The 23,741-nt window shown below is 41.8% G+C and overlaps 1 protein-coding gene across 24 annotated transcripts; it reads right to left on the reverse strand.

The window, feature by feature from the left end:
- Window positions 1–1,680: 1,680 nt before the first annotated feature.
- Window positions 1,681–19,462, reverse strand: LOC125543495 (uncharacterized). 24 transcript variants are annotated; one of them, XM_048706868.2, is made up of 18 exons: window positions 19,090–19,462; window positions 18,808–19,020; window positions 17,939–18,131; window positions 17,483–17,668; window positions 17,324–17,397; window positions 17,085–17,111; window positions 16,127–16,259; window positions 13,505–13,679; window positions 12,966–13,039; window positions 11,793–11,863; window positions 9,860–11,371; window positions 9,674–9,773; window positions 7,639–9,144; window positions 5,475–7,120; window positions 5,279–5,352; window positions 4,649–4,729; window positions 3,124–4,577; window positions 1,681–2,236 (listed from the first exon to the last, which is right to left on the reverse strand). In XM_048706868.2, the coding sequence occupies exons 4-10, from the start codon at window positions 17,608–17,610 to the stop codon at window positions 11,833–11,835; spliced, it is 642 nt and encodes a 213-aa protein (XP_048562825.2). In that variant the 5' UTR covers window positions 17,611–17,668; window positions 17,939–18,131; window positions 18,808–19,020; window positions 19,090–19,462; the 3' UTR covers window positions 1,681–2,236; window positions 3,124–4,577; window positions 4,649–4,729; window positions 5,279–5,352; window positions 5,475–7,120; window positions 7,639–9,144; window positions 9,674–9,773; window positions 9,860–11,371; window positions 11,793–11,832. The 24 variants fall into 24 exon arrangements, 10 of the variants coding, with proteins under 10 accessions (XP_048562825.2, XP_087402840.1, XP_087402839.1 ...); XM_087546714.1 differs by having other exon boundaries at window positions 9,860–11,374; XR_015618509.1 differs by lacking the exons at window positions 16,127–16,259; window positions 17,085–17,111; window positions 17,324–17,397; ... (2 more) ...; window positions 18,808–19,020; window positions 19,090–19,462 and adding an exon at window positions 2,838–2,895 and having other exon boundaries at window positions 1,723–2,236; window positions 3,124–3,173; window positions 3,821–3,887; window positions 4,444–4,577; window positions 13,505–14,921.
- Between the last annotated feature and the right edge of the window lie 4,279 nt (window positions 19,463–23,741).

Raw genomic sequence — 23,741 nt, forward strand, 5'->3', positions numbered from 1 at the left:
TATTATTTTAATTTGAACTTCTTAGTATTATTTTTAGGAAAAAATATGTTTCTAAATAATGTTTAAACATTTTTAAAATTTTAAAATATGTTTCTAAATAATTTCTAAAATAATTTTTAATTCCGTCGGCGCCTATATATAGGGGAGTTGTTATTCTAATCCCGGGATTAGAATAACTATTTGGATCATAGCTCCCTATACAGGGCCCGCTGGAGGTTCGTGAGATCCGAAAATGCCACCGAACAGAAAAAGAAAACCACCCAACGCCGATCCCATCACCCGCAACCTCCTGCCCCGCCCCAAATCGCCCTCACCACGCGCCCCAACCCCCCGCGCGCCGCCGCGCGACCGCCTCCGCCGTGGCCAACCACCTTCTCCCGCCGCTCCAGCCACACGCCACCTTATCCACCGCAGCGGCCATCGGCCAGCTTCTCCCGCAGGCGCAACCATCACAGCGCATTGTTGCCCCTCCCCTTCTTGCCGGACCGCGCCGCCCCTCCCCGCAGGACCGCGCCGCCCCTCCCCGCCGACCAAGCACAGCCCCTCCTCACCGGCCTCTCACCACCTCTCCACGCCGGCCTTGCACCACCTGGACCGTGTCTCCACCGGACGCCCACGCCGACGTCCTCCGCCACGGCCGTGGTCCCATACCAATTCCTCCGCAGCCCCTCCATCGCTGCCCTATGCCCCGACCACATCCCTTCCACATGCCCCCAACCTTCCCTTCGGCGTGACCTTCCGTCCGCTCCGACGGGGCCTTCCTTTCCCTCCGACGCGGTCTGCCCTCTGCTCCGGCGTGACGCACGCCTCTAGATCCTACAGTTCAAAGAGAATGGGGACTAAGGTTCAGAAGATTTTCTTCTTCTTTTTCGTGTTTGGGCTAAAAACACACTCAGTACAAAGAGATGCTGTTCGGGTTCCATGGCATTGCCCCCATGGCCGATTGACCCCGATCTCATACCCTGTTGGTGAATGTCGCGGTAATTCGTGGCCTCCTATAGATGCAGGTCGCGGCCTCCTGTAGATGCTGGTTGCAGTGTCAGACATGGGTGTGTGGGGGGTGTGCAATGTACTGGCCTGCTGGGTGTGTGTCTGCTTGTGAAGTTCGTCCTCGCCAGTGTGTGTGCTCACTGCGTGGGTTGCCATCTACCAACACTTGTTTCCTGCTCCTATCGGACTCGGTGTGTGGTGGGCGGCGGACAAGATGGAGGCATGGAGCTAGAGAGTGGGTATGGCTAGCAGTAAGAGAAAGAAGAGACAGGTTAGTTGGAGCCTGCAATGCGACGAGCAAAATAATGCATGAGACAGGTTAGCTGGAGCCTACAGGCATGGGCGCCGAGCTGCTAATACTTTGGGGTGGCTTGTAATGTACGTGGCCGAATACTACTGCTACAAACATGTGTATTATTTTTGGTAGCTCGCTTTTATATTTTTGTGCTAAAACTTTTGCCCGCTTCTTCTGACTACTACTACTTGAGAGTTAATCCAACTTGAACCCAAAACTGAACCTGAACCTGAACTTCTGTAGTTGAGGCTGCTCCGTCCACTTGCTAGCTTCATATGCACTAGATCGGAAGTGCGCCCTGGCGCACCGGTGCCTGGCTCAGCACAATGACCCAACGTATAAAACTCAAATATAACAAAGCATTTTGTGCATCCAAAGGAAATCAGAGCAATCACTCAAGCTAAATTTATTTTGTACAGATCACAAACAGTAAGTAATATAGTTGCTGCCCAGATAACTGAGTTTAGCATAGAGCATACAAATTAATGATATACCAGAAGCATGGTATAGTTGTTCCCAAGACAACTGGCCTTGAACTTTACTACAAAGCATAAAGGCACAAAGTGTACCAAAAGCAAGACATAGTGCTTGCTCAGGACAACTGACTTGAATTGGACTGCATCAAGTTCAGTACAAAGCGTCAAGACATAAGTTCTATAAAATATAGCCAAGAAATTCATACTGGCAAGCATAAGTGTCAGATTTTGGAGCTGCTCATAAACATAATGAGATAACAGACAAATTGAGAACGAAGCTCTGGAAACATCGATAATAGTAGGACATTTGTCTTTGTTAATCAAAGAACATCTACTGTAGCTTGTAGTTAACCATTACTGAGAACTCCTACTTCCTCCTTCCAAGTGAAAAGGTTATTTTCTGAGGCGAAGCTAATGCAGATAGTAGTGGCCAATACTTGAATGACTTCACCTTGCTAATGATAATATGGAAGATCTACAAAAACAATATAATTAGCTAATGAACCTAAGCACTATGCAAACTATACAAAATTTAGATAAATGGAATACTAAGATTGAACACAAATTAGTAACACTGTGCCTGTAGAGCAAAGTGCAGAAGATTGTACTTCACAATTCAGACATCAATGGTAGCCACCATGGGCTCTATCCTCTGAACTACGTTGATTGAGGCTTTATTTCTTTCTAATTGCTTTGAAGAGTACCTACATCTTTATAACGCCTTTATAAAGAACCAGTGTTCGCACTATTCATGTAGGCCAGTAAAAGAAAGGTTCATGTGACACTATAATAAGTAGTTAAGAAAACAGATTGAATCTAAAGTGCAGCTAAATGAATGCAATAGAAAAGGTTACCATAGCTATTTCTAAATAACTAGATATGAAAGAGAAGTAGCACAAAGCAACACATATGGCCTTTTGAAGGAGGCAAGTGCATCAATGCTACCTCTGAATATAAAATTAGGCATATTGGGGCAACATATTTCTGTAGAAAATTGAGGGATTATAAAAAACTAAAAGGTGGTGTTCTATATAGAACAATAATTAGATCGTGTGAGCCTAGAGCAAGAGCTTTACACCAATAGTAGGCAACAAAACTACTCCCTCCGATCCAAAATGTTCAAAGCTGCGACACCTATTATGGATCAGAGGTATTATAAATTAGCATGATCAACTTATAATGTAGGGTTCTGCATCCATTTTAAATGACTCAACAACATACAGCTAAGATATACCGATTTGTCATTGTAGAAGTACACAATTCGCATAAATGACAAAAAAGGAATGCACATATGTGCATTAGAATCAAAGTGACCAAAAGTGAAGCACGGAGACACTTTATTTTCAAAGGAGGTGAAATTACCTTGTGAATCACTGGCACCACCCTAATTCAAGCTATAGGAGCATAGGGCCCTGAGCAAAAGAAGAAAACACAAAAGATTTAGTTAGTGGCCACAAGAGGACAAAGAAAGTAAACTGCACTATATATTGCTAGCTATGACAACGTCCAAAATATAATTAAAATCTAACGATCAGATCCACTTGTACATGTTTGGGCTCAACGGATCAGAGAACATATAGCGCAGTACATCTTCGTGTTTTTTATAGGAGTCCAGTAATTATATGAATAAAAATAAACTAACCGCTACATGGATTATCCGGGCAAACCGGCACATACATCGACTCTGCGAAAACTATGTTTGGGATAGAAAGGAGAACAAAATGAAAGCTCAAGAAATCATCACCATTCCCCATAAGAAGCCTGCTCCCTCACAACAACATAGCTGGAATAAAAAATATATCTAAACGAAGAGTAGACATGTTATAGAGATAAAAGTCGCAAAGAAGTGAATATATCTTTTGAAACTAACAATACAAATAGAACCAAGATAGAAAGTTCAAGACATGTGAATGTATCTTTCATGACAATGTTAAACAGAAGCCACTTTCCCAGATTTCATTGCGTACTGAACCAAGGCACACACATGGACATACACTGGATCCAACTTGTCTATTTATCAAAAAAGAAAGTAGTAGGAACGTCTTTAAAGAGAAAATACCACATCACCAAACATCAAATGCTTAAGCTTGAAAAGGTATGCATTCATCCACTGTTTACAATCGATCCTACCAGGAAGAAACATTTAAACAAAGTACATCAAGCGCTGACAAAAATATAGGAGCATCTATTCTAAAAAATCTGAATGCTAACTAAGATTTTTTAAAGGAGTGAAAATCTAGTATGATACACATCACATCTTAAGTTCAAGTGTAGATAATTTGATATCCAATATAACAGAAGCTTTAGTTAACAAAGATCAAAGGCATGAGCTTGAGTTAGATGATTCTAAAATAAAATCAAGATGCGTTAGAAATAACTCGCATAATATATACCATACAGAAAATATACACCTATAATTGGCCAACAATATAATAAAACAAAGAGGAATAATCATTACTGGTCAGAATGATTAATCAACAAAAAGTGCGACTCTAGAATTTGAATTGTGATATAAAGCACAACATCATCATCTTTCTCCCTACTATTACATTTGGATTGTGTGACTGCAAAATAGGCATCGTAATACAACAAACTGAAACAATGCAAAATAATTACACAGGAATAGAACCTTGGGTGTTGGCTAAGACTTCACGCAAAAAACACAGGGAAGAGATAACTCACTGATGCCGAAAACAATAGGATAATCACCACATGAACAAACAGAGATGCACAATCTAGGTTTTTTGGTGCCCAGTTAACGATGCATGTAGTAGGTAATACAACCAGGTCCCTCATGTAGATAAACACCAGTTTTCCTATCAAATCAATAATGAAATTGCAGTAAGCGGCACAACAGGAAAACCTATGCTAGTAACCAGGCCAATACCTCAATGTGAAGTGCAAACCTGAAGCATCATCTGACCATGGCGACTAACGGAGCAACAAACTAATTAATTGAGGCATTTTCCTGCACTCAAGAGGCAGTTAGGACATAAGAGAAAGCAACACAAGAACAAACATATGCTACAAGAGCATGTAAAGCATGCATCCATGAATAAGATGCATTGAAATAACAGCTGGAACCTGAGTACAAGCAAGGAAAATATTAGATTGCAATGAGGCATGAATATTAGAAGGTAGCACATGCGCACAACAAGACAACAAAGAGGTATACCTAACAAAGGCTAAACATAAGCGGAGAAACCTGATCTATAGAAGTATAGAAGAGAGACAGCCACCCCGTGTAAATTTGAGCACAACCAGGATCTATAGAAGTGACCAAAATGCTAGGTACTACCAGGATCTATAGAAGTGACCAAAATGCCCAATTCCAAATGCCAAGCAAGCACAAAAATAAAGGCAGGGGATAATAGTTTTACATGCTAGGCTTCTACCAATAAGAGAACAAAAGGCAGATACATCCATTGTCCAAACAAAATCTAACAGCCGCTTCATACAGGAAGAAATGTAAGCCTAGGCCTGGAAAGCATAGAAGAGAGGGGGAGAAGGGGACAACCTGCAAAGAGGTGGTCGAAGATAGAGCACGACAAACTGGCCAGAATAACGAGCACCTGTAGACAGCGGACCAACCTGCAAGGGGAAAAAGAGGAAAAGGTACAACCATGGATGAGCTGCAGTTAACCAGAATTTAGACGATCCAAAACAAAACCATGGATGAGCTGCAGTTAACCAGAATGAGAGGGGGGGCTCACCACAATTGTGTTGGATGGGAGTTGAAGAGGGAGGTAGGGATGTTGGCCTGCTCCTCTCAATGATATCAGATATAACCTTTCATCTCAATGTATTATTTAGTTATGTTACATGCAGAATGAGATAAAAAAGAACATGTAATATACAAAAAAAGGGAATGCAGCAACAGCAGAAAGAAGTGCTAAAAGGGAACATAGAGCAGAAAACCAACCCAAAATGCAAGCAAGAATCTTTAAAAGGGAACATAGAGCAGCATGAGCATGAGGCATAGAAAAATGGGGTCACCTAATCAGATGGATAGAACCACTATATAAATGGGGTCACCTTAAGATGAAGAATCAGTTACCAGCAAAGGAAGAATGCACCTTTTTGGAATTTTAAAGTAGCAAGACATTAAAAGTTCTCTTTTGCCTTCAATACTACACACATTAGGGGAGGTAGCTGCAGTTTTATTGCATAGTGGGCTCAGATTCACCTTTTCTCGATCATATAACCTATCCCCATCATCTCTTATCACCAGATCAATCTGTTTACACAATGGAGCTGCCCTGGTTATCACTCAACAAGAATGACCATCCAAGGACAGATCAATAGGTATCACAGGATCAAAAAGGATTCTAGAGACAACAGGGAGGATCCAACTTGATACCCACAGGTGCCTTGATTGCTCAAAGGCACACTTATTCCAGCCACAGTTAATCATCATCGCCCTAGCACGAACGCCACCGCCATAGACAAAGTGAAATGGCGAGAATGCCCCTGGTGGGGCACGCTATTTACGCGCGGTGGCACGGTCGAGGTGAAACTGTTCATTCCAGCAGTAACTATTTTTTATCCGACGGACAAGGTCATTCCAGGGCTCGATCCAACGGCTCGGATCGCATCAAGCGCGCAGATCCAACGGCCAGGAGCCCAAATCGCTGAGGAGCTGGAAGGAGAGCTTCTATTCTTATCTCTGGATGGCCATGTCCCATACAGTAGCCAAAGCAGAGGAGAAGGAGGAAGATGGAGCTCACCGAGGGAGGTTGTAGCCGAGGCAGTACTCACTGCACGCCGGGGTTGCGCGTGAACGCCGTCCAACCGGCAAGGAACCGCTTCCTACACTGCACATCCACCACGCGACCGCGTCGGAGTTGCGATTTGCATCGTCCCGCCGACGAGCACGAACGCCACGGTCACATAATTCTCCTTGAAATCCACATATGCACACATGCTCTCATCTATTAGTATAGTTATACATAGAAATTGCTGCTAGTAGCTTCAAACCAAAAAAACTTAATTCACGCATTCATTGCCCCTTTTCACACAGAATAATGCATCAAATCCTATGACTCAGAAGTTGTTGATCATAACAGGCCATGTCGCTCGTCTTGACACCAACGTGTGTTGTTAATGAGACCAAAAACTATATTAAACGACAATGGCCTATCTTTTCAGTGAACTAATTACCTAACCAGCAGTCATTTCAATTTATCAATTGAAGAATTCCCCAAACAGAAATTGAGGAGCAGGAGGAAGTTGGAGATCACTGAGGGAGGTTGTAGCCGAGCCAGTAATCAGTGGGCGCCGGGGTTGCGCCTGAACGCCATCCAGCCGGCGAGGAACCACTTCCCCGGACATCCACGCCGCTACATGAAGTGAAACTCTCCTGGCAAAGCAAAGTAAAATCTTATGACCAAATGTAATGGAAAATATAAATGAATTCCTTACCTACTGCATTTTGTGAACCAGAATAAGTGGGACCATATCTAGAGTATCATTCTCATGTTCGCCTTGGACAGAGGTTAATCGACGTGGTGTATTGAAACTCAGTACTCAATACTCCAGTTACATGTCAGTCCTAGACTCCTAGTGCTTGGTGATGCTCACGAATGAGGCAGGGGTGCGGGCAGCACCGTCATGGCTCACATAGGCATAACCCACGTGCTACCTATGTTAAACACCGTGGAGGAGAAGTGGCAGATGTGATGCGCTAGCTGGACGGACGTGGCGGCAGTGGGCAACAACTGTAGTACTAAAAGAAAATCAGCGTTGTTTAAGGTAGTAACAGCCACGGTCGAAAATAGTAAGTTTTGGTAATTATAACCCGACTACTTGTACACAATCAGACAAAATCTAGAAGGACCATCTAGCCAAACCATAAAAAGTATATATTCATGTTATCACCTGAAACCAAAGTTCCATGGAAGCATTCAGTTCAATGATAAACCATGCCATCTTGATTCATGCCTTGTAGGTATATGGAAAGGACCAAACAAGGATATCTCACAATTTAGCCCTCCCTTAGTGTGAGCCTCTCCTGCATATGTAGTTTTGAAATAAAGAAAATTAGACAAATGCACCTTTAAATATCGAGTTGTGCATAATTCTTATTGAAACAAAAGAAATATACTTCGCGAGAAGTAAAATTAATTAGTTACATTCTGACATATGTAGCTAACAGGCATCGTTAAAACAATATATTTCTATAATGACCAAAAAGGGTATATGCATGTATGGAAACTATCAGGAAGGTGAGTTTAGAAATCGACAAAAGGAAATTCAAGCATATTTAATTTTAAAAGAAGAAAGAACAAAATCTGATATTTCTTTTGGAAGTGTGTGTATAACAGCAGTACACAAAGCTGTGAATTGGAAAATTAAGGATTATCAAGTAAACATAACACTGACTGCCATCATGAGCAAGGTCCATCTCTCTCGACTCAGAAAAATATAATGCAATCTTGGTAGCACAAATATACACGCAGAAAACAAAACATGTGTGGATCCTTCTATCAAAGGTTACAGAAAAAACAATTTGAAGTCACTATGTTACTTAGAAAATGTCTTGGTAAGACATATATACAATATTTATGAAGCCCTCTAGTTTGATAAGAAAAACAATGGAGGTGCCGAGATTTAGTGATCCTTTAGCATGGAACTAAATATGAAGGCATGGGTATGACATAGAAGCCCTTCTTCCACTATATGTTTATCCACTCGAGGGGAAATGAATCACTTACTTTATATGAGATAATTTCAGTACCAATAAAGTTCAGATAGACAAATTCAGCACCTAAATGATCATATATAAGTTCAGTTTGTTTAATGAACCTTTATATTGCACTTTTTATCCCTAGGTAAAATGAAACATCTGTAAAAAACCACAATAAAATTATATTAACCTAAGGAACTAAATCAAAATAATTAACCAAACATAAGAGTTCTAGGTATACGGCAGGACATATACTCTCTTCATTAGACATAAGCAAGCAATCCAACAAATACAAACACAAGAATCGATCCCGCGAGGGGCGAATCCACTGGCAACGGGAGAGAAGGATGAGGGGATTGGGAGAAGGTGGGGCCCTGCAGCGATGGGGAGAGGGTGGGGGAGCGGTGGCGGTGGTTGTGGACGACGGCGACGACGCTGGGGAAGTGAGCATCGGGGGTCGGGCGGGCAGGACGAACGAGATGGCGGCGGCGCAAGCGCCCACCACCGTCTGCTGCCCCTCCAGACTCGAGCACTCTGCTGGCGACCATGCTAGGAAAGGATGTCAAAGATGCAACCACTGATGGCTCGGCTCGTCTGCTTCGGCGGCTGACACTTCTCCTGCCTACTCCCGATGAGAGAGTGCAGCAACCATGAGGGCCTGTCCACCTGCAGAAGCAGCTTGTCCTCATCAGGGAAACCTGCACATAAAATAAACGCAGGAATCAGAATAATAGGAGATGAAGAAACAACGAAGAGATTCATGCCCACCCGGAATAGTCGGAGATCCACTCAGAACCAAGACCATATTAACCTAAGAGCCGCCTAAACGGGTAGTCATAGTTAAGAACATACATAGCAGAACAATTAATGATTGATGCCGCTAAATCAACAATCCAAAACTGTAGCTTTTTTTGATAGATGGCTGCTGGAAACACGCAAATACAAGCAGTGGTACTTCTAATGAAAGAAATACACATGATTCTCCTCAAATCAAATAGATAAGGTTTCTTCTTCTTCCCCTAGTTAACAACAAGGGGCCAGCAAGCATTAAACATCACAATAGAAATCCGATTGGTTGCACACACATTCAAACTGAAACAAAACGTGTGTTGATTAAAATTGAATGAGATTGCACAATAGCAATCACCACCAGGTTGTGTCCAGAACCACAATTGCAATAAAAATAAGATAGATGTGCAGGGGGTAGGAAGAGGGGGTGGAGTTCACCACGTCAGGGGGTAGGAGGAGGGAGGAGCCATGAGAGCTCATGCCTCGTCCACCTGCAGCAGCAGCAGCTCCACCGGCCCCTTCTTCCAGATCGGAGTAGCTGCACACAAAACAAACAAAGGAATCACAAGGAGGGGAGATTAAGAAACCAACAAGAGAGGGGATTTAGGGATCATGCGCATGCACCATAGTCGGAGACCCGTGGATGAGCTCGTCGGAGATGGCCTGCAGCCGGCGTAGTGCGAGGGAGATGAGGAGAGAGGAGGATCTGATCTATGGCGCCATCGGTAGGGTTCCGGGTGGCGGTTGAAGTTGCAGGGGTGGAAGGAGGAGGAGGAGGACTCATCAGCACGGCCCTGGCGGCGTTGTACGCCGCTCCCTGCCGCCACCGCCGCCGTGCTCCTCATCCTCCCTCCGCTGCCTGCTGCGCCGCCTTGGCCTGCCGCTGCTGCTCCCCGCCACCGCCACCGTCGTGCTCCTCGTCCTCCCTCCACTGCTGCTCGTCGTCGTTGGAAGGGGGGCTCTGTTGCGGCGGATCTGGCCGCGGACGGCGCGGTTCGAGGCGGTAGGTGGCGGCAGCGGCGATGTGGGTGGGAGGAGGGGAGAGGAGGCGTGCGGGAGGTCAAGTGACGGAAGATCAAACGACATGATGCATTTATATGAAGGCAAGTTTAGAACATGTAATAGGATTACCGATTATCGGGTTCAGGGCTAAGAAAACATTGGCACCAGAGGCGATACAACTATAAAGCCATAGTTAGGCATACAATAGATAGCTTGGTTCAATTGCCTCCATTAATGCCATTCCATTTGAGATGCGATGCAAAAAATGACCAACAAAATACCAATGACGTTTGTCCTGCATCCGGATGCCTCTGTTTTGTGCCCACCAAATTTGGCAAAATTTCTCATAATTCTTAAATATATCACTTTACATATGAAAACTGATACATACACACATATGTAATGAAATTAAACTTGACTAATGCAACAACAGAGTGAAAGTCTCATGAATATGGGAAGAAATGTTGCAAATGTTCTGCATCCTTTTGACACTACCAATCCAAAGTGATCATTTCTATGGGCAATTTTTTTCACAAGCCTTATTTAAATTATGTGTTTGATAAATAACACTGACTCTGAACTGTACATGACCATAAAAAGTGCATACATAGATCATTTTCCTGTGATAATATGATATACAAAAATCCTTGATAAATAAAGTGTATCCATGTCAATAGTACTTTCTCCGTCCCGAAATATCTGTCGCAACGGACACACATTTTGAACTAAACAGCATTTTTCAATTACATCCTTATACAATTCAAAAGTTGGCGATCCGCTCCTCCCTCTCCCTCGTGATTCACTCCTTCCTTGCGTCGTCGCCTCCAGAGCTCGCCGCTAGCTCCAGGCCTCAGCTCCTCCCTGCAGCTACATACCTCTTCTCCCCGCAGCTCCAGGCCTCTGCTCCTCCCTGCAGATCGCCCCAGGCCTTGCCCCAGGGAGCGCTCTGCAGGCCTCTGCTCTGGCGAGCTCAAGGCATGGGGGAGCTCCAGGCGAGCTCCAGACATGGGGGAGGAGCAGCAAGACGCAGTACCTTGCTGCCCCAGGTTTCTCGCATGGCCTCCCTAGGCTCCAGGAACCGCAAGGCCGTGCTCCACGTCCAAAATGCCTCCACCGCGCTCCAGGACGCCTCCTCTGCTACGTGATGAGGAGGATGGTGAGAAACATGACTTGATCTATAAGAGAAGTTCTGTCTAATGTAACCTATAAATCGACAAGTTGGCTTGAAAATTGACAAATTGATCTGAAAGAGAAGTACGCCTGAAAAAATAAAAAATTACAGTGCACATGCAAATTGATCCAGCTCTTGCAAATTGATCTCTCGTTTTTTTGACCAGGGTTAAATGCCAATTTGCTATCAAAAGGTAATTCTAATTTCAATCTGGGGTTTTCTTCCATGTATGCATACAATCAGGAGTACAAATGATCTCTAGTTCTTTGAAATGGTGATTGTTGGCGTTGCATCACTGATGGTGCAGTATACTGTAGTGAAGAGAAAAATGCAGCAAAGGCAGGAAAGAGTTACTACTACAGGCGAAATTGGTCACTGCTATACCTTCTTAAGTGCGCAATGAACTCCTGCTTTGCCATGTGCTTCATCTCCTCCAGCAAGGCCGGAAAAAGTTACTGCAATGCAACACAAGGACCAGCATGAATCCATGAAGGAATTGGCACACATCCAAACGATGCAAAGCTTGAGCACGCAAGAGTCACCAAAATTGTGTGAATTGTGAACTGAATTAAAATTCAGTTGATTTACTCAAAATACATTCATGGCAGTAAAAAACAAACCATGAGCAGAATCATGAGATGATGGCGCTACATACTGTATCAAACATTTGTTGATATCAAACATGCTTGGAGTACTCAAACATTTAAATTCATAGGTACTGTGAATTTAACTCCATGTTTTAGTAACTCCAACAAATTCAAAGTTAACTGAACGTTTAAATCCATGGTGTGCTACTTGCTCTGAAACATCCATGTTTTAGTAATGAATGCAACCAAGAGAAGCTCTTCAATCTCCTAAGGAGACAACAATGTATGGAAGAGAGACAACCACCCCGTGTAAATTTGAGCACAACCATCTCAGAGAGCTAAACCACCTCTCCACACATTCTTTGCAAAGAAGTTTAGTGCCTAAGAAGAATATGATCTAAATTCACTGAAATAGGCAAAACATGCAGGTCCCAATTCCATTAAATCAAACAAACCTAAGGATCCATGATAACTAAAGTAGGAACCTAAAAGAGTAAATAAACCTAGATGAGATTCAAAAATAAGTAGACAGAATGGACACAGGCCAAGCTGACCAGCCCAGTGAATGTCTTCCTAACAACATACTACTTTAGGTACAGACCAACGAACATTTTTTATAAATCATATCTAGAACGATATTGGTTTGTCTCGTAGCCCCAACAACACGACACATGCGAGTAGTTCCAACAAACAAATCAACACGCTACTTCTAGGACATAGCAGAAAGGTACAAAAAATCCTAGGTCCTACCAGGATCTATAGAAGTGACCAAAATGCCCAATTCCAAATGCCAAGCAAGCACAAAAATAAAGGCAGGGAATAATAGTTTTAGATGCTAGGCTTCTACCAATAAGAGAACAAAAAGCAAGATACATCCATTGTCCAAAGAAAATCTAACAGCCGCTTCATACAGGAAGAAATGTAAGCCTAGGCCTGGAAAGCATAGAAGAGAGGGGGAGAAGGGGACAACCTGCAAAGAGGTGGTCGAAGATAGAGCACGACAAACTGGCCAGAATAACGAGCACCTGTAGACAGCAGACCAACCTGCAAGGGGAAAAAGAGGAAAAGGTACAACCATGGATGAGCTGCAGTTAACCAGAATTTAGATGGTCCAAAACAAATAAGCACCGCACCAGAACAACCCATTTTGCCTCTGCTTACTAAATACTAATAGGGCTTGTCATCTATATCTTTCGAGTATAAAGGACAAACAGAATACTGACACGGGTAAGAAGAATAAACAACAAACATCCTGTGGTGATGAAGAAATAACTACAGATCGGGAGCGCGCCTTGGTATATGAGCATCCAATAACTAAATATGGAGCTCGGGAATGACCCTCGACATCTCAATATTAAAGTAACCATTACATTGTCCAAACATATAATTCTCACCTCCGTTTTTGAAGATTAACTGACACGATATCTGAATAGTAGCTACAGGCTCAAGTTTGACACAGTCAAAAGAAGAAAGTGGGAGGGGGAGATAGCAATGGTGAGCTAGTTGTACCTGCTTGAACTGACCCCTCCTATTGGAGAGGACGATGATCTGGTCATTGAGCTTCTTCCAGGCGCCGTCCTTGAAGCAGATCTCGACGATCGGCGGACTTCCTTCTGCCGGCCAGGTGGCACTACATCTCCACACTAAGGAGCGACGTGATCGCCGCATCGAGGCTGATGCCCTCCTGCATCAGCACAAACAAAATATCTCTTTTATATCAGTAATACCAATAGGAAACAGGTCATGTTTCAAAGGGTTACAGGTTGACAGACATTACATCAAGGGTCACAATGCAAGTACTGGCATTTGACAAAATAGAGAAGGCCACACACTGTAGTACTACACATGAATAAACAGCCAGGCACACAGTGATACCTCGGTAATGTTATTTGGTGGAGTAATCCTTGGGAGTAATCACCAGAGCTCAGGCAAATAATTGTGATGGTAAAGGTGGATCTAAAGATTACACAAATCCTAAAACAAAACAGTGCCCTGATTTTAGCTCTCGACCATCAACTACTACACCACTTGACCGCATCGGTTGTTTTAGATGGAAGAGAATGTGTGGAGCCTAGGAGAGAAAAAATCTTTCACCAACCACATACTGCACCTCCAAATTCCCAACCAGTAAGGAATAATTTTACACAAAGGGTACCAAGACTGAATAAAATGCTTTCCGGTTCACTTGTGTGCTGATCTAATATATGATGTTGTTCTTTGTTAAGTTCAGAAAAATAGGGATATTTAGCAGGAACAGGGGAGGTTCAGATTAAGTTCAATTTGTTGGGTCAATGACCTTTAAATGATATTCTACTCAGATTGCATATTTGACTGCTTCATTAGACAACACAGAAACTCCATATTTAATAGTCACCGCAAATAGGAGATACATCAGATTAGTATCGTGTTCTAATTAGAAAAGAAGAGAAGGTTAGAGACCACAGTAATCATATAGAATCATGGTCATAGAGGAAACAATCTGCTCAACATATATAGATACAAGAATACATAGTGAAAATACACAAAATATGATCATCTGCAAAGAAAGAATAGCCAAGAGAAAATTGATTAGCGAGAGAGAAGGCATAACTTACCTTTTTAGTCAACTACATTTAGTGCGATGAAAGTGCAGATCCTTGACAATGTCATGGAGTACTACAACTGCCCAGATAAGCAATTTATCTACATATCCGACAGTAGAAGAGTTTGGAAAAAACAAGATTTTTACATGCAATGGATGCGCACTCACACGCACACAAAGTTGGCTCCAGCCGGTTTGAGCCATCCAAAATTAAACAAAAACGTGATGTGCGTGCGCGCGCGCGCACACACACACACAATTTGCTGCCCGAGTTTTAGTCATGGCATACACAATTTGTATGCATCCAAAACCGCATGTACAAATAGCAGGTAGATGAGAGGGGGAGCTCACCACAATTGTGTTGGGTGGGAGTTGAAGAGGGAGGTAGGGATGTTGGCCTGCTCCTCTCAATGATATCAGATATAACCTTTCATCTCAATGTATTATTTAGTTATGTTACATGCAGAATGAGATACAAAAAGAACATGTAATATACAAAAAAGGGAATGCAGCAACAGCGGAAAGAAATGCTAAAAGGGAACATATAGCAGAAAACCAACCCAAAATGCAAGCAAGAATCTTTAAAAGGGAACATAGAGCAGCATGAGCATGAGGCATAGAAAAATGGGGTCACCTTAAGATCAAGAATCAGTGGCCCTCTCCCAGTTCAAATCAGAAGGATAGAACCACTATTATTTATTAGAGTTATTTTTACCCAGGCAAAACATTACAACACTGGATCCTAAGCTACAGGTGAGGCATACAAAACTACAAGTGTCTATTATTTTCATATGTAAAACAACCTTTAGTATCTCAACCAGAACCAAAGCAAAACAAAAAATCATGTTTAAGTAACCAGCAAAGGAAGAATGCACCTTTTTGGAATTTTAAAGTAGCAAGACATTAAAAGTTCTCTTTTGCCTTCAATACTACACACATTAGGGGAGGTAGCTGCAGTTTTATTGCATAGTGGGCTCAGATTCACCTTTTCTCGATCATATAACCTATCCCCATCATCTCTTATCACCAGATCAATCTGTTTACACAATGGAGCTGCCCTGGTTATCACTCAACAAGAATGACCATCCAAGGACAGATCAATAGGTATCACAGGATCAAAAAGGATTCTAGAGACAACAGGGAGGATCCAACTTGATACCCACAGGTGCCTTGATTGCTCAAAGGCACACTTATTCCAGCCACAGTTAATCATCATCGCCCTAGCACGAACGCCACCGCCATAGACAAAGTGAAATGGCGAGAATGCCCCCGGCGGGGCAGGCTATTTACGAGCGGTGGCACGAAACAGGAGTAACTATTCATTCCAGCAGTAACTTTTTTTATCCGACGGACGATGTCGTTACAGGGGTCGATCCGACAGCCCAGATCCGATCAAGCCACCCGATCCGACGGCTAGGAATCCCAAATCACTGTGGTGCGGCCTGAGGAGCTTCTATTGTTATTTCTGGATGGATGGATGGATCAATATAGCCATGGCCATGTCCCATATAGTAGCCGAAGCAGAGGAGCAGGAGGAAGATGGGGCTCACCGAGGGAGGTTGTAGCCGAGGCAGTACTCAGTGCACGCCGGGGTTGCGCGTGAACGCCGCCCAACCGGCAAGGAACCACGTCGGAGTTGCGCCTTGCACCGTCCCGCCGACGAGCACAAACGCACCAAAAAACCTGTATAAGAAAGGCATCGTTATTTATCAGAAACAATTAAGAGTGTTTCTTCCACCGCTATCACGACATCCATGTTTTGCTTTTGAATTCAGAGGTTGTATCCAAACAAATAAAATCTTTAGGTAAATATATTTTCATCAAGGTGGTGTATCCCGTTGTCTGAAATAGCAAAAATAACAAAACAAAGATGGGAATAGTGGAAGGATGTAAATTTTTCTCAAAGATTGCATCTAATTCAGTCTTTTATCTGAACAGAAACATCCACATACCCTTTGTCCTAGACCAAAAGAAATGAAAAAAAGATAGCATCATATTGAAAATGAAGAAATGGCTCGCATAATATAGAATGGATCTCAGCCCGAAAAAATTGATTTTAAATACATTTAAATCATGACACATATATAAGCAATCATAATGTATAAAGCACCTTGTCCCAAAAACACATAACCAGTGGTTAGGAGCAGCAACATTCTAACCAAAATATAACTACCAAACCAATATGAGAAAACATAAACCTCTAAAATATCCTCTCGGCTCATATGGAACAGAGGGCGTACATCTTGAGCAGCATAACAAAAAATGTATTTCTCCATGAATTAATATATATATATATATGAATGATAGAGATATATTGCATAGGCAAGTCAGATAACCGTGAGATGTAACATAATGTACAGGTTAGTGATCCATGACTGCAGCTAAATTTTGGAAGAAAAAAAAGGACACTATTGAGTAGGCAATGTAGCACTAATATTACAGGGAGTAATCTTTCCTTGCAGCCGCACAACATATGTAGGCATAGATAAATAAGAATGGGGATTAAACCTCGTCCAGCTCCACAACGTCGGCGACCTGCAGAGGTCACAGACATTCATTGTTTCAGATTTCTTTGTCACAACATGACTACTCTTTGAAGAAAGATTCAATTTTCTTCTCAGACCACAGTTAAAGATTCATAATTCTGCATAATTTGTCCTCTCTGAAGAACGAAAGTTGCAGTAACCAAATTGGTGGGTATGGACAAGCAGAGCATAGCATGAGAAGGAGAGGAAGCAGAGAGAAACCTTGCATGGCGTCCAGTAGGGTTGGAGCAGCGGCGGCCCAGAGGAGCGAAGTGATGGTCTCCCCTTGCTTGTGCCTGCGTGCATCAGGGAGTGAGGGAGGAAGGGGAGCGGCCAAATCAAAACAAGCAAACAGAGGGGGAGGGGGAGCAGAATAGAGACCTTGCATTCTCATTTTGTGGTGATGGAGAAGAAGCACATGGCTGCCAATGCCGGTGTCGTGGTTGTGGTCGAGCCGGATCCGGCCGGCGCCGTGCTGGAAGCAAGCAGAGGATTAGCTGCATCCCCATGCCAGACTTGGCCTTGTTTCATATGTTGGCCAGAGTTGTTGAATGTTTAAACATAGTCCTGTCATGGTTAACAAACAGAGGTTATTACCATATGACATATGCTCTTGCATAAGTTTTTTCGTTCACTCTGTAAAATAGCAGGACATCATTGTACTTCATTTAATGTAAGTAAATCTTATTTAACCTAGCAAAAATATAACCTGAATGTGTGCCTCCCACAAATTGATATATACAAATTCCTCTTGGTCAAGCAATAGAAATAGAGGAGATATTATTTGACGCTCACTGCCTCCAAATAATTGATCGAGAAAAATGAGGAGAAGCTCACCTAGGAGAAATAAGAATGCAACCTCATAGCCTCCGCCACTGGATGCCTCTCTACAGAGGACTCGAACTTCCGCTGCGCCATCAAGGTCATGGTGAGCGCACCAGCCCTCTGTTGTTCATGTTATGGTGAGGGCACTATGGTTGCCAGGAGAGTAGGATGCACTGGCAACAGAGCAAGCATCACATCTCTGCATCTAGTCAAATCAGGGTCAGAAGCTGGAAAATGAAATAAGAAACTTTTTGCAGATGCTAGCTTGGCAAAAAAATGCTAAAACATAATTTATATCAGCAAGAGGAAGAAAGAAGGGAAATCCTTAAAATCATGACAGTTCCCACATATTCACCACAAAAATCATGTTATTCCCCATGTGCATCATGAACAAACCCACTACTTGAACAACACCACCATTGAAAATTAAACAGTTTAGAAGTGGACCATTGAATTAACAAACAAAAATCCTTAAAAAACATTGTTATTTCCATATTTTATTTCTTGTCATCTAGACCTAAACTTTCTCAATCGGATCCTGAAGAAAGCACACACACAGTTCATACAAATAACATAATTATTTCCTTCTTGCCCCTTCTGTTCAATAATTTGAGTGCACAAAATACTGAATCACGACCGTTCATGTTGTCATCCTCTGTTCACCATCCATCATAGAAGAAACAATTGATAAATTTATTTGTCATCTTAAATGGCAAAAAAATCATCTAATAACAGGCATCTGTTACATCATCTACATGAAAGATTTGATACATAAATTACGGCCTGGAAGCCTCATGCAGACCCCAAAATTGACACTGGTTTGATGGACATTTCGCTCAGAGCACAAGAGATAGCAGGGGTGGAGGAACAGAGGTACTCACCTGAAGTCTGAGCCGGCTTCAGGTCACGATCTGAGAGGCAGGCCACCAGCTCCCATGGCTGGCGGGGGAAGGGGTAGTGGGTGGGGTGGGGCGTCGTGCTCCTGGAAGAGATAGGTGCACCTGAGCTGCTGGCCGCTCCTGTCGCTACTGTCATTGGTGATGGCCGCTGCTGCTGTCCGAGGCTAGGGTTCGCCGTTGGATGCATGCGTGCACCTGTGTGACCAAGAGCAGCAGCAGCATGAGGGGAGGGGAGGGGCCAGTAGAAAATCGAAATGGACGCACCTTGAGCAGCAGCAGAATTGCTAGGGTTAGGGTTGAAGCAGAGGCGTGACGGTGATCCGGCGGCGGTGGCCATCTTCTTCCTCCCCCTAGCCTCATGTTCCTCTCCCCGTTGCTCCCCTGTCGAGCTCGAGCTCGTCCATGGCCGCCGCGGCGGGCGGGGCAGGACGGCGGGGCCGCGGTCATTGGCCACGGCCACGGCGAGCGGGACAGGCGGGGCGGGGAGGAGCGAGGTCCACCGTGGCGTGGTCCGAGGGCGTCGGCGGCAGCGATGTGAGCGGGGCGGCGAGGTCTGAGGGAGGGAGAGGAAGGGGAGAGGGCGGGGCGAGCGGGGGCTGGGACGCGGGGAGAGGAGGTGCGCGGGAGGGGAGAGGAGGAGGCTAGGGTTCACCACGGGAGCCGGCCCTTTTATACCCCCTGTGAGCAAAATGACGAAAATGCCCCCGGCAGGGCAGACTATTTACGAGCGGTGGCATTGGGCGGGCTGAGGAGCGGGCTGAGGAGCTTCTTTCGATCCGACGGCGCAGATTCCTCCACCTATCGATCCAATGGACGAAAACGCATCAAGGGAGAGATCCAACGGCCGAGAGTCGCTAATCGCTGAGGAGCGTCCGGCATCCCTCCGGTTCATATCTCTTGATAAGTAGAGACCATCTACACGGAGAAGAAAAGACAAGGAATAAAGTGGTTACTTCTAGGAGATAAGACAGAGAGATAAAGACCAAAAGGAGTGGTGTAAAAACATGCACAACTTGTGTATAAAAAAATACTATTTGTTTGGAAAGTGCATACATTGTACTCTATGGTTTGCCCGTTCTTGCATGTCCATTTGTTACTGCGTGTTGACCGTTGAGAATTTGAGATCATGATTCAAGTGTCACTTCGTAGTGCTAGTGCTACTTGGATTCTATAAGAACAGTGCGCAACATAAACTTCTTGCTGTTGTTGAGTGATTTATGCTGCTTTTACGGAGTCATTTCAAAACCCATCTAGTCACACACGCACGCACACACAAAGTTTAGAAAAAAAGGAAAACTTCCCATGCTCAACGACCCAACCATTATTGAGCGATCCACGCATTTAGGAAAAATAGGTTTAATATGACATTTAATTCTAGAATTGTTCACTTGGAGAATAGAATTAGGAAATTTGAAAAATTAGAACACTACTAAAAAATGAAAATTAGTTGAAGTTCATGTGTGAAAAGCATGGAAGATCAAACACACTAAAAACATCAACTAAAATCTTTTATCAACAATTAACATAGAAAGTAAAAATACACTAGTTATGTTTGAATGAGAAGCACAGATAAAGTCCACACTTACAATCCGTCAATGTTCACATAAAAAAGTAGAATTTTTACGGACAAACAAGAATCACCAAATAAGAAAACAAGCATCACCTAGAGCAGTGTAAATTGTTGAAGTCCAAATTTAGTAAACTAGAGAGTTCAGAGAAAGTGTTATGGGTGTACAAAATTTTTTTTGCTACTAAAAGAAATAAAACCAAGAAGTCCAAATTAAAAAGATTGAGCATTTCGATGATTATAGAAAACTCAAACTTTGGTCGTTATGAAAGAATGGAAACAAGAAGTTCAAAATTAAATCACACAATAGTTCAATGTATAAAAGTTAGAAGATCTGAATCTAGTGACGGGAACATCAAGAAGGTCAAATAAAAATAACTGAGAAGTTCAGAAGATAACATGGCACTTTGAAGTGGATATTTCATCGTTTCTAAATAGAAAACAAGAAGTTCAAATTCTAAAAATAGAGGAGTTAAAAATCATTAAAAAGGATTTTCACCATTTATAAATTAAAAAAACTCTAGAAGTTCATATTTAAATAACGAACCGGTTCAATACTTATTACAAAATTAGGATATTCCCTTTACTAAAAGAAAAATAAACCAAGAAGGCCAAAGTTCAAAAATAGAGAAGTTCTCTATTTATAAAAAAACTCACATTTTCTTGGTACTAAAAGAAATAAAATCAAGAACTTCAAATTTTCACATTTCTAAAAAATGCACAAAGAAGTTCAAATAAAAAAGTTAGAGCGGTTCAATGTCTATACAAAATCAGAAGTTTTTCGTTACTAAAGTGAAATAGAGAGAAGTTCAAATTGACAACAGACGGGAGTTCACATACCGCATGGGTGTGTGTTTCGTATGAGGAAATAGGAGTAGAAAGGCGAAGTCCAAAATTTTTGTTGCTAGAAGTTCAAGTGCACAGATTGGGAACAACCGACTCAAATTAAAATAACAAAAAAAAGTTTAGAAAATTTAATTACTAAATGGATTTCCCCGTTTCTAAAAGAAACCTAGAAGTTCAAATTAAACGAATGGAGTGGTTCAACGTTTATTGAAACCCCGGATTTTAACCGCTAATAGATAATAAAACCAACGTGAGGTTTGAATTAAAACAACATGGAAATTTGAAGTTTATTAAAAACCTAAGATTTACATGTTCGAAAAACAAAAACAAAAACCAATGCCATTTTGGAATTTTTAAAACCAACTCATAAAAATTAATAACATTTCTTTCTAGAAGTTCAAGTGCTCGACGAGAGAAAGTTGGAAATTTCTACCCACTTTATGCACACATAATTCTCTTTCCCATTTGTGTCTATGTTTTCACAAATAAATCAAAATTTTAAAAAATGTGGAGGGGGTCCAGAAAAAACTAGGATATTTTGATACTATAAGAAAGAAACCAAGAAGTCCAAATTACAAAATAGAGAAGTTTTATATTTATAAAGAAACTTAGATTTTCTTTGTTAGTAAAGAATAAAAATGATGAAGTTCAATTTAAAATAGAGGAGTAGTTCGATGTATACGGGAAACTCAAATTATTACCGTATCTAAGAAAAAAAAAGAAAACTATGAAGTGCAATTTACAAAAAATGTTTGATGCTTATTTAAAAACATATTTCCTTTCTAAGATTGTGACTAAGAAGCTGAAATTAAAATAACAGAGAAGTTCGAAGTATATAGAAAACTCAGATTTTTTGTAAGAAGTTCACGTCCACCTCTGTGCATGGTTCAGAATTTATACTGCGGGACGTCCGACCTCCAATTAGATGTTTTAAAATGGCAAAAAATGGCGTCCGACCTTCAATTGTATGTAATTCGACGTATACACAAAAATGTGATAGAAGTTTATAGTGAAAACAACGAGAAGTTCAAGTACTCTAAGGAATGCATATCAGAGAATAAAACTATAGAAAAATAAAAGTTTAAAAGGTTTGTTGAAAGAATTTCGAGTGGTCTGTCTAGGGAAGTTCAATAATTCTTGTGAGATATGTTTACCTTGTATTTACATGCTTGATTTTTTCCATAGAAAAATCGAATACAATTCTTTACTCAAAATATAAAAAGGTGAAGTTCAAATTAAAATAACAGAGAAGTTCAGAGTTTATTAAAACCTAGGATTTAACTGTTCAAAAATTAAAAAACACAACGCCATTTTTGCACTTTTAAAAACAACTCATAGACGAAAAAAATGGTTGCTAGAAGTTCAAGTGCTCGGTGAGGAAAAGTTCAAAAAAAAATTGTGAGAGAGGTTCACCGTGTATTTAGATGTCCAAAATACATAAAAAATATGTTGTTTTTTGTGTTTTAAAATATTTCTCTCAAACCAGAGAGAAGTTCAAAGTGATAACAACCGGTGTGTGTTTCATATAAGTAAAGTACAAATAAAGTGAAACAGAGTGAAGTTCAAACAGACATGCCCCAGATGTTCAACTACTTCACGCAGTGCAAAAAACAACACGTGAAAAACAGTGTGAAGTTCAAACAGACATGCCCGAGAAGTTCAACTACTTCATGCAGTGCATTTCCATTCGCGATGAATGCAGAAATCATGATCTCGTCATTTTCTAATTTACGTCAAAATGGCATGAATATCATTGGTGTAAGTTTCATGTCCTCGGTCGGAGAAAGTTAAAAAATTTATTCTGAGAGAGGTTTGTACAAAAGGAATAGCATTTGTGTGACATTGATGAGTGTATGAGGAAATTGCAAACGAAAGTACGTCACAGAAGTTCAACGTGAAGAGAGCAGGAAGTTCAACTACTACACTCAATGAATTTCAGATAAAAAACTTTTAAAACCGTCGCGAGTATGAAAAAATGATCAACACATGAAAGTTGCATGTTTACATCAGCTTTACATCGCTATATCACTTGCTCAATTCCGGTGAGTGGATGGAGAGCTACGAACAAAAAAAGCACGTGAAAACAAAGTGAAGTTCAAGTAGACATGCCAAGAAGTTCAAGTTCTTCACGCGGTGCATTTCGAATAATCTGTTTCGCGATAAAGGCAGAACGAATGATCCCGTCGTTTTCGAAATTACTTGAAAACGGCTAGGAATCAGAGAAAACCATCAACATGAAAAAGTTTTGCATTTTCTATAACTTTTCAATGGTATATTATTTGCCCCATTCCGGTAAAGTTTGTAGAAATTACGGTGAAAATACGTTTTTAGCCATTTTCAAAATTGACTTAAAACAGTAAGGAATTGGGAGAAACAATATATACCAAAACGTTTCGCATTTACTCAAGCTTTCCAACGCCATATCATTTGCTGCATTCGGATGTCCGGTTAAAAAATGAGCTCGAAAATACAAACTCGGTGCAACTAGGAATGTTTTCTAAAT

Source organism: Triticum urartu, chromosome 3A (genome assembly GCF_056163025.1).
Source record: "Triticum urartu cultivar PI428250 chromosome 3A, HENAU_Tu73, whole genome shotgun sequence".
Classification (NCBI taxonomy): domain Eukaryota; kingdom Viridiplantae; phylum Streptophyta; class Magnoliopsida; order Poales; family Poaceae; genus Triticum; species Triticum urartu.

Excerpts from the sequence above, each read along its gene's own strand:
- LOC125543495 (XM_087546706.1), bottom strand. The coding sequence starts at position 17,610 with ATGGGGATGCAGCTAATCCTCTGCTTGCTTCCAGCACGGCGCCGGCCG. Across the intron at positions 5,353-13,504 it reads GGAGGGGTCAGTTCAAGCAG|GTTGGTCCGCTGTCTACAGG; the intron begins GTACAACTAGCT and ends TTCCCCTTGCAG. Across the intron at positions 4,730-5,278 it reads CTTCGACCACCTCTTTGCAG|GAAAATGCCTCAATTAATTA; the intron begins GTTGTCCCCTTC and ends TCTTGAGTGCAG.